This window comes from Chelonoidis abingdonii, chromosome 2 (genome assembly GCF_003597395.2).
Source record: "Chelonoidis abingdonii isolate Lonesome George chromosome 2, CheloAbing_2.0, whole genome shotgun sequence".
In the NCBI taxonomy this organism is placed as follows: domain Eukaryota; kingdom Metazoa; phylum Chordata; order Testudines; family Testudinidae; genus Chelonoidis; species Chelonoidis abingdonii.
The window spans coordinates 301,777,226-301,788,615 of NC_133770.1; the positions used below are offsets into that span (position 1 = coordinate 301,777,226).

Sequence of the window (11,390 nt, forward strand, 5' to 3'; positions counted from 1 at the left end):
TCTAAGTGCCAGTGAGGTACTATAGCAGCTGTTTTTTGCTGGCTTGGTAAATCTAAGTAGTGGAATAACCACCAGCGTTTGGGATTTGTCTGCCCTCTTTTGTTTGCCATTCACCCTGATTGAGTGACTGCAGCAACGTCACACCCAGGGCCCAGCTTTAAAGACTGGTTAGGAAGATCTGTAAATACAAAGAGCAGGAGCAAACAACCTATGGCACAGGTGCCGAAGGTGGCACGTGAGCTGATTTTCAGTGGCGCTCGCACTGCCCGGGTCCTGGCCACCGCTCTGGGGGGCTCTGTATTTTATTTAATTTTAAATGAAGCTTCTTAAACATTTTAAAAACCTTATTTACTTTACATACAACAATAGTTTAGTTCTATATTATAGCCTTATAGAAAGAGACCTTCTAAAAACATTAACATGTATTACTGGCACGCGGAACCTTAAATTAGAGTGGATAAATGGAGACTCGGCACAGCACTTCTGAAAGGGGGTGCCAACCTCTGACACAGAGCTTGGAATGCAGCTGGCATTGGTAGAGGTAGAAAGGTGGGTGTTTGCTCAGGGCTTGGGATGTCAGCAAACAAGTCTTGTCTATCGCTAGAGCTTTGATTCAAAGATCAAAAAAGGAATATGAACATTTAGGAAGACACTGGAGTGAAATAGTATTATTGACTATGTGTCTCTTTGAAGGTTGTGGTCACCTGTATCTGAACTGTTTGGTGGATAAATTACCCTGTGCTAATTGCCAGGATGTTTGGGAGAAGTTGTTAAGCCTATTGTTTTCTCAGGCCAAAAGGCTGCTGGAAATGTATAAAAAGCCTGGGACATGATCCTGCTTCATCTCAGATCTGCTTTGGGTTTCAAGAGGGGGAAACCTTAAGCCACAAGGATTGAGACCCCCAGTCATTGACTGGAGCCACCATGAATATGGACATTGGACTATAACCCATGGACTATTTCTAAAAGGACTTTTGGCAACTACAAGCTCATCTGTGCTGTGTCTGAACCTCAAGAATTGAATTCAAGTCTGTCTGTAGATTGATCTTTTAACCAACACTCTCTCTCTTTTCTTTTCTAATAAATTTTAGTTTAGTTAATAAGACTTGACTATAGTGTATTTTGGGTAAGATCTAAGTTATAATTGGACCTGGGTACGTGTCTGACCCTTTGGGATTGGAAGAACATTTTCTTTTATATGAAGATTTTCAGGAATCATCATCATCTCTGACATGTGTGTCTGGACAGAAGCTTAAGGTGCGGAGGGATAACTCAGTGATTTGAGCATTGGCCTGCTAAACCCAGGGTTGTGAGTTCAATCCTTTGAGGGGGCCACTTAGGGATCTGGGGCAAAAATCAGTATTTGGTCCTATTAGTGAAGGCAGGGAGCTGGACTCAATGATGTTTCAAGATCCCTTCCAGTTCTAGGAGATTGGTATAGCTCCAATTTTAAGGCTGGGCACTTTAAGGGAACTGCAGCGTTGAACTTCTGAGTAACCAGGGAGGTACTATAGAAGCTGTTTTGTACTGGCTGATAAATCTAAGTATTAGAATATCCACCAGCGTTCGGGGTTTGTCTGCCCCATTTTGTTTGCAGTTCACCCTAATTGAGTGACCTCAGCTGGCTCCCACGGGCAGCACCGTCACACTGGGAGATGCAGCAAACTCCCCAGCCTGGCAACGCACCCACCAGCCAGGGCCCAGTGCCAGGCGGGGAAGGGGCAGGAGTGAAGGGAGCTGTGCTGTGAGCCATGTTATCACCTCTGCCTGGGTGGGGAGCAGCAGACAGGCCTGGCTGTGCTGCTTTCCTGCCGGGGAACCCCAGAGCCTGATGCAGTGCTCTGGCAGTGGGCACATGGGGGCCAAGTTTGTAAAGGAGAATAATCCCCCTGAAGCCAGATCCCCCGCAGCCAGTCAGATCCCCCATCCCCAGCTAGCCAGCCAGATCCTGCCCAGCCAGATCCGACTTCCCCCGCTAGCCAGCCAGATCCCACCCAGCCAGCCAGATCCCCTTTCCCCAGCTAGCCAGGCAGAGCCCCCCCCGCAAGCCAGCTACATCCCCCTTCCCCGTCTAGCCAGCCAAATCCCCTGCAGCTGCCAGATTCCCTCCAGCCAGATCCCCCTTCCCCAGCTAGCCAGCCAGATCCTCCCTCAGCCAGATCCCCCTTCCCTGGCTAGCCAGCCAGATCCCCCTTCCCCATCTAGCCAGCCAGATCCCCCCCAGCTGCCAGATCTCCCTTCCCTGGCTAGCCAGCCAGATCCCCCCCAGCCAGCCAGATCCCGCTTCCCCAGCTAGCCTGCCATATCCTGCCCAGCCGCCAGATCCGCCTTCCCCATCTAGCCAGCCAGATACCCCCAGCCAGCCAGATCCCCTTTCCCCGGCTAGCCAGCCAGATCCCTCCGTAGGCTTCACTGGAGCCCAGGGGTCACTGGGTTTTGCTGGTGCTGCCAGCGCTGCTGTTCTGGGAGCTCTGATGTCAGTGGCACTAGCAGATGGTGCAGCATGTCCGTGCCGCAGACCAGGATGTTCCTCGTGAAACGGGCCACAGGCTGGGTTCAGTGGCAAAGGCCCTTGGCCAGGTTTATTGTCGCTGAAGCAGGGTCCTAGAGGCCTATAAGAGCTGCAGCTGCACTAACCCACGTGTGCCCGCCACAATGGGACCAGTTCAATGAGGACAGCAGGACGCTGTCCCCTCGGCAGAGTCGTCCCCCATGACTCATTGATACAGACGAGACGTGTATCACCCTCCTGACGTGGTTAGTTACTACCTTTCTCCTTCCACCTGCTGGCTCCAGCAAAACATCCCCATCCACCCGAGGGGTCAGCGTGTTCCCGGACTAGCTGTGGGGAATGTGTTCACATAGTTCCTGGAGAGCTCGGTGTCATTTTGTACCATCCTCTCCGGTCAAGAACGTGCTTCCTGGGTGTTAGCCAATACCCGGCATCTTGGTATTCTGCCAGGGCCAGGCCTGCCCTGGTTCACACTGTTAGTTACACATTGGACTTCAGCGAGGCCTACGCCTGCAAGCCAGCCAGATCCTCCCAGCCAGCCAATCGCCCCCAAGCCAGATCCCCCGAGCCAGCCAATCATCCCCAGGCAGCCAGTCGCCCCCAGGCAGATCCCCCCAGCCAGCTAATCCCCACAGCCAGCCTTTTCCCTGCAAGCCAGATCTCTCTTCTCCATGGTTTAACAACAGTCTGGCCATTCTCCCTTTCCCCCCAGCCAGCCTGCCAGCTGCCAGGTTAGAGAGCACTGCCCCCCAGCCAGCCCATTGGATCCCCTACCCCAGCCAGCCCAGAGGTGAGATCCGAACTGGCAGCGGACCTGCTGCCTTGCCCGAGCCTGCTCGACGTCAATCCAAGCCCTCACCTGCGATATCTGACTCCGGATCCTTGCCAGCGAGGTGCGGCGCAGGGAGTCTTCCAACCCTTTAGAAGTACTGGGGGCTGGAAACGCTGAATGTGAGCCCCGACCTGCGCGAGGCTCCAGGGCATCCTCTCGGCAAACCCCATCCGCCATGGGAGCCTGGGGGACACAGGAGCTCAGCGTAAATGTGCACGTTACAGGGTCCCATGCGCTGCACCGGCACAGCTGCCTGGTGCACCACGTCCAGACACCAACACAGGAGCTTCCAAAGCAGGGCAGGCAGCGCCCACGTGGGCCAAACTGCCCGGCAGCCGCCCGTGCTCTGGGGGGCAGCTGCAGCTTTGTGCAGTGGGGTTTGTTATGGGCTGTGTGTCCAGCACAGCCACAGGCGGGCCAGGGGGAGACGTGGGCAGAGAGAGCAGGGGAGGCCACGGGAAACACCCTCTTGGGTGTTGGTGCTTGGACCGGACTTCAACACACTAACCCCACCCTCACACCCCTACCCCCTCTTTCACACACACACATCCTACCCCCCCACACCTACCCCCTCTCACCCTCACACACAGACCCTCACCCGCTACCCCCCCATACACCCCTACCCCCTCTCTCTCACACACACCCCCTCACCCCCATACCCTACCCTACTTCTTCTGACTCACACAAACCCCTCACTCTCACACCTCTACCCCCACACAGACACCCCTACCCCACTTCTCTGACTTACACACACCCTACCCCCCCCACACACACCTACCCCCATACCTACCCTTTCTCACTCTCACACACCACATCTATCCCCCACACACATACATTCCTACCCCACTTCTCTGACACACATCCCCTACCCCCACACACTTCTACCCTCTCTCTCTCACACACATACCCCACCCCCTCTCACCCTCACTCACACACACCCCTACCCCCGACCTCTCACTCCACCCCCCTTCACACGCACACACACCTATCCCCTCTCTCTCACACAACCCTCACCCCTACCCCCTCTCTCTCACTCACACCACACCCCTTCCCACACACGCACCACACCCCTCCCCACCCTCACACCCCTGCCCCCCCCACATGCACACACTCACAACCCCTACCCCCCATCCCCTCATTCTGACCCCCCCAATCCATTTCAATTCCATTAGTCTTGGCACAATCCCAGGAAAGGTCCCAGAGGGCAACCAAGCAACACCCCCTCAGGTCTGTGCCAGAGACGGGTCCGACCCGCCCAGAACGGGGCGACTCTCTGGCATGGGCTGTGGGGCCCTGGGCCTGTTGCCAGCAGAGTCTATTCCTGATCCCGTGAGAGCCTGCTACACACACACCTCCCAGTGCTCACCCGGCCACGACACCCCTCACACAGCAGCAGCCAGCCCCTGCCTGACGCACCCGGCCCCACTGGCACTGCCAGACACTGTATCGCTGCCATCTACACACCGGCCTGGACCCACAACCACAGCCCCACTGCCCCACTCCAAGGACAATGCCCCACTGCGCTGCCTAGGGCAGATACAGCCACTGCCCCCCACATTCAGAGAGCCAGAAAGGAACAGCGGTGAGAAAAGCAGAGTGGGGGACAGCGACTAGGAAGAGCCAGGGGGCCCAGAAGGCTCTGAGACCCAGGGGCTCACACTCCTGCGTAACCCCACGCTCAGTGCAATGGGGCGGGTCACCTCTCACCTCTCCACTTAGGGTGGAGACAGCGCAGCCTGGTGCTGGGAGACAGGAGCCCCGGGGTCCTGGCATGCCTCCGACAAGCCCATGCATCCCCATGCCCGTCTGTGCCATGGCGCTAGCCCAAGTGGGAGGGCTGTGGGCTTTGGCAGGGCAAGGCTGCACGCAGCTGACCCACCAGCGTGGTGGCATGCGTTTACCTCGAGCATCGGACGTTCCGCGTTCTCCTCGGCACTGTTGGGGAACGCCCCTAGGAACATGTGAGAAGCAGCCGGGCCGTAGAGGTTCGGGACCAGTGGGCCAAGGAGACAGGCCTCCAGAACCATGTCTGCATCAAAGGAATCGTTGTGGGGGATCTGCGTGGAAAGGCGGTGGGAGCTGTCAGCCAGCTCTGCCTTTGCCACGGGCACCAGCTGAAATCTGCCTGCAGCACCACGCTGCACGGTGAGGTGCTCAGCCTGGAGGGGGCCTGGGCAGCCACCCACGTGCAGAGTTCTCCACGCACACACATCGGGTGTGGCACTGCCACGAGGCCCTCACTGCAGAGCGTGCCAGCCCCTGCAAGTGGGGACCAGGGCCACCTCACACACCCCACACTCAGCTTCCCCATGGAGGGTGTCTAATGCATCAAGCTGAGCACAGTGCAGCCAGCTCCCCAGCGAGCCACGTGCTCCCAACACACAGACACTGTAAAGTGCAAGCTGGCCTGCACCACAGCACTCCCTTGGCCCCCCTGCCCAGGGGCAGTCACTGGCATGACACAGCCGTCGGTGTCAGTCCCAAGTAACTGTGCTTAGTACGAATGGCCACTGGGTCAGACCAATAGCCAGGTAGCCCAGTTTCCTGTCTTCCAACAGTGGTGGGTGCCAGAGGCTCCAGAGGAAATGAGCAGAATAGGGAATCATCAATTGAGCCATCCCCTGTCGCCCATTCCCAGCTTCTGCCAGTCAGAGGTTTAGGGACACCCAGAACAGGGGGTTGTATCCCTGCCCATCCTGGCTAATAGCCATTGATGGACCTGTCCTCCATGAAGGTATAACGAGGTTACTTACCTCTGTAACTGTTGTTCTTCGAGATGTGTTGCTCATATCCATTCCATTTAGGTGTGTGCGCGCCGTCGGAGAAACTTTTCTACCCTAGCAACACTCGGCGGGTCGGCTGGGCACCCCCTGGAGTGGCGCCACCACGGCGCCGCATAAATACCCCAGTCGACCCGGCCACCCCTCAGTTCCTTCTTGCCGGCCACTCCGACAGTGGGGAAGGAGGGTGGGTGTGGAATGGATATGAGCAACACATCTCGAAGAACAACAGTTACAGAGGTGCGTGAAGGCAGACGCCACCTTAGGGAGGAAAGCAGGATGAGGTCGCAGTTGCACTTTGTCTTTATGAAAGACGGTGACGGAAGGATCGACAGTGAGGGCTCTGATCTCCGAGACCCCGACGCGCTGAGGTGATTGCCACCACGAAGACCGTCTTCCACGAGAGGTAGAGAGCGGGCAAGTTGCCGTGGTTCGCAAGGCGCAACATAAGTTGTTCAAGACCAAGTTGAGGTCCAGGAGGGGCTGGGTACGAGTGGGGGATAAGTACGGTCCAGACCCTTCAAAAGCGAGAGACTACCGGGTGAGAGAACACCGAGCAATCACCGACTTCCAGATGAGGTGGATATTGCTGTTAGGTGACCTTAAGAGAGAAGTCGCAGGCCCTCCTGCTTAAGGTGCCAGAGGTAGTCTAGATCGTCGGGATTGACGCCTGTAAGGGGAAACATCGTGGATGCACACCAGGCCGTGAAGCCCCACTTGCCACATACGTTCTGCGGGTGGAAGGTTTTCTGCTATGGAGAGAATGCACTGCACGGATCGGAGCAGCGTAATTCCTCAGCATTCAGCCATGCAGGAGCCACGCCGTGAGGTGGAGGGAACGAGATCCGGATGACGAAGTCTCCGTGGTCCTGTGTGATGAGGTCCGGGACACTGGGAGGGAATTGGAGCGGCTACTGACAGGTCGAGGGGGTGGTTACCAGGCTTGCCTGGCCACGCCGGCGCTATTAAGATGAGCGCGCCTTGTCTCTGCGAACTTGAGCAAGACCCTGTGTACCAGAGGAAAGGGAGGAAGGCATACAGTAGGCGGGTGGCTCCAGGCAGGAGAAACGCGTCCTATCGACCCGGGGAGAGCCCTGGAATGAGCAGAACTCTGCGCATTCCTGTTCGGGCGGGACGCGAAGAGGTCTACGAGGGAAAGCCCCACCTCTGGAAAATGGAGTAAATGACGTCCGATCTGATCGACCACTCGTGCAGAGGAAGGACTGCTCAGCCGATCCCCAGGGTGTTCCGGACTCGGGCAGGAAGGATGCTACTAGATCCACCCGGAGGGCTATACAGACCCACAGTTGAATGGCTTCTTGACACGGGGAGACAAGCGAGTCCCCCGCCTGTTATTAGTACATGGCCGTTGTGTTGTCCGTAAATACCGAAACACAACGGCCACGAAGATGCTGCTGGAACGTCTGACAGGCGAGACGAACGGCCCGTAGCTCCGTATGTTGATGTGGAGGGTGAGCTCGTCGCCGACAACCGGCCCTGGGTCCGTAAGCGACCTATGGGGCCCCAGCCGAGGGATGACGCATCCGTCGTTAGGGTTAGTGATGGTTGCTGCGGATGAAAGGGCATCCCTGCACAAACCTGAGACTGGTCCAGCCACCAGTCGAGGGAGCGGAGAGAGACGGAGAAATCGTGAGCAGCACGTCCATGGAGTCCCTGCTCGGACGGAGACCGAGTGAAGCCACGTCTGAAAGGCCGCATGCGTAGCCTGGCATATTTGGTGACATGGTGCATGCGGCCATAGCCCAGCAGAGCAAGGCAGTTGCGAGCTGAGGTCAGACGAGCTGCTTGCAAGTGCGGACGAGTGAAGTGAGCGCTAGGAAGCGCGCTTGAGGCAAGTAGGCTCTGGCAAGGGAGAAGTCCAGTGTCGCTCCTATAAGTCCATCTCTGCGTCGGATTGAGAGTGGACTTCTCGCATTGAGGAGGATCCCCAACGGACGAAGAGGTCCTTGATTACTGAGACGTGCTGACGGACTTGGGCGTGCGAGGCGCCCCTGATGAGCCAGTCGTCCAGGTATGGAAACATGTATCTGCTGCTTGCGAAGGTGCGCGGCGACGACGCCATGCATTTTGTAAGACCCTCGGGCAGTAGACAGGCCAAAGGGGAGGACAGCAAACTGAAGTGGTGCTGTCTGACCGTGAACCGAAGGTACATCCTGTGCGGCGGAAAATGGCTATTGGAGTACGCGTCCTTCATGTCGAGGGCGCGTACCAGTCTCCAGGATCCAAGGAGGGATAATGGTCCAGGGAGACCATGCGGAACTTCAACTTGCGTAGCCACTTGTTGAGTCCCGCAGATCTAGAATTGTCGGAGGCCTCCCTTGGATTTGGGAATGAGAAAATAACGGATAATAACCCTTCCCCTCTCGGGCAGCGAACTTCCTCTACGGCTCCTGTAGTGAGGAGAAGTGCACCTCGTGCCAGGAATTTGCTCGTGAGAGGGGTCCTGAAAGAGACCGGGAACGGGGCGGAAAGGCGGGATGAAGCAAACTGGAGGTGGTATCCGTGCTTCACGTGCGCAGCCCCACTGATCGGAAGTAATCTGCGACCACGCCGGAGGAAGTAGGAAAGCGGTTGGAAAGGGGGGAAAAGGATCCTGAAGAAGTCTGGTACGCGTCCCCGGGCTACCTTCAAAAGCTGCTCTTGGCCCTGAGTGTTTTAGTGGGCCTTGAGACTGGCCGCGTGGGGCCAGACTGGCGTCTTCGCCCCCCCCGACTCGCCTCCTGGTGAAATCCTGCTGTTTCGAGGGGGAATACGGCGGCGGGCTTGGGGCCTAAAGGGTCTCCGTTGAGCCACGGGGTGTGCATCCCGAGCGACTTTAAGGTGACCTGCCGTCTTTCAGGCTTTGAAGGTGAGGGTCTGTCTTATCGGAACAAACCCGGCCCTCAAAGGGTAAGTCCTGCAATGTGGCTCTGCAGTACTGGTGGTAAGTGGAGGCCTGAGCCAGGAAATCCGTCTCAGCGTAATTCCGGATGCTATGTCCTAGCAGCCGAGTCAGCCACGTCAGGGCAGCTTGGAGGGAGGTCCTGCCGATCTTCTTGCCTCCTCCACGAAAGCTCGCGAACTCCTGCGTGAGTCCGGGGCAGCAACTCTTAAAGCGGCTAACCTCTGACCAGGTGTTAAAACCCGTATTGGCCTAAGAGGCCTGCTGATTGGCGACTCGGAGCTGTAAGCGCCTGCTGATAGACTTACGGCCTAGAGGTCCATGCGCCTAGCCTCTTAGATTTTTGCCGGCGCCGTTGGCCAGGCGCTCCCTCTCGTTAACTGATTGACAACTAACGAGGAGCGGGGTGGGTGGACGTACAGGTGTTCATAACCCTTGAGGGCACCACTATATCTCGCTCCACACCTTTTGCCGTCGGTGGGATGATGCTGAGACTGCCACAAGTATCAGTAGTCGCCTGTATAGTTTTAGTGAATGGGAGGCTATGCGCTGGGGCATCGGCAGCCAGAATAGTGACTATCGGATCGTCGACCTCCGCCACTTCCTCCACCGGGAGTCTATGTTAAGGCCACCAGGCGAAGGAGGTCCTGTGGGCTCGCAAGTCGATCGCGGGGGCCTGAGAAGAGGAGCCCGCCACGGCCTCATTGTGGAGAAGAGAGGAGGATACGCCGGGACAAGAGGTCCTGGCAGGACTCGTCCCCTGTGGTCCTGCTGTAAAGACTCCGGGACTGCAGAGGATGAATGGCATGATCCTCTGTGTCTTCCGGAGGAGGACGGGATATGGTAGCTCTGGTGCCCACGTTGTGGAGCAGTGCAGGAGCCGGAACAGGGGAGCGCCCTGGCTGATGGTAAGCCCAGGGTGTCCACATGGCCATTGCTGGTGCGCGGATCGTGGGAGCGACTGTCCTGGAAGAGTCCACGGGGAAGTCAACGTCGTCGGTCCCGCGATAGCTGCTACCCGCCCTGAGGAAGCAGACTCTTGACCGGACGGCCACGGAGGGGCCGCGAAGTGGGCACCGACGTGCCAATGGACCTGGAAGACCGGAGTCTTGGGACGTGCGTACCGGAGCCGGACCGAGACCTAGCCCGCTTGGTGCAGGAGTCGACCGGACCTCGACCTCGACGGCGAGATCTGCTCCGGGAATATCGGCCTGCGTGGTGGTCGGGAGCTCGACCGGTGCCGTGAATAGCGGACGGGAGCGAGTTGCGGACCGCACTGCGGTGAGCGGTGCCGCGGTGAGCGGTGCCGAGGCGAGCGTTGCCGAGGCGAACGGGAGCGGTGCGCGGAGAACGGTTTCGTGCCGTGATTGGGAGCGGTGCGGAGAACGGTGCGTGATTCGGAGCGGTGCCTCGATTGGGATGGTGCCGCGGTGAACGGTGCCACGATTGGAGCGGTGCTGTGGTGAACGTGCCGCGATTGGAAGTGGTGCCGTGAAGAGGAGCGGCGAGGAGACCGAGATCTGGAGCGGTTGACCTGGCAGTGACAGAGACGGCCGAGAAAAAGCGGCTTGCCCTTGGAGAGGGTCAACGGACTGGCGGTACTGGAGGTACATAGGTGCCGCTCCGTGATAGCAATCAAGATCTCGTGCTGCGAAAATGTCTCCGGTGTGGAAGCAACGCCAGCTCGACCGCGGCCGGTGCGGGGAGCTTCGGGCGGACACTCGACCCCACGCGGAGGCTGGAGTCAAGGGGCGGATCTGACGCGCACAACCGGGCGGTGCGGGCGCGTCTGCCTCAGGAGCAGGCTAGCCTTCGGGGCGGCTGAGGAGCGTCCGCCAAGGCTTAGCCGACGTCGACCTCGGAGAGAGGACGCGCGGAGTTTCTTCGGCGTCACGTGCTGCGTGCGAGGAGCCTTACCGGTACCGGACGTGGACGTGCCGGAGGAGCGTCTCATCGCTTGCTGGCGTACTCGTGCGGGTGTCAACGCCGCCTCCATGAGAACTGTCGGAGTCTAAAGTTCCGCTCCTTCTGGTATGCGGCTTGAATGCCTTACAATGGGCACTTAGACGCTAAGTGCGACTCCCCAGGCATTTCAGGCAGGAGTCTGGGGATCTCGTCGGCATTGCTATTACGGCTGAACATTGCTTAATCCGCGAGCCAGCATGGCTTGGTACGGGCGCGGGGTAGGGAGAGCCCCGGCCCGCGAAAACTACTAACAAATACACTAACACTATTACTCATATATAACTAATTAACTATGTAAACGAACGATTAACTAACAAGAACAGCGATAAGCAAGTAGCTAGGGAAGAATGTGAGGTCAGGCAACTGCACTCCACTGTTCCAACGACCGACACGGGCGTA

At 57.8% G+C, this 11,390-nt stretch overlaps 1 protein-coding gene across 1 annotated transcript in view; it reads right to left on the bottom strand.

The window, feature by feature from the left end:
* WDR97 (WD repeat domain 97) overlaps window positions 1–11,390 on the bottom strand; it is a 98,797-nt gene that overhangs the window by 64,083 nt on the left and 23,324 nt on the right. The window contains 2 exon segments of the mRNA XM_075063356.1: window positions 3,372–3,527; window positions 5,246–5,401. Coding sequence (XP_074919457.1) covers window positions 3,372–3,527; window positions 5,246–5,401 — 312 coding nt within the window.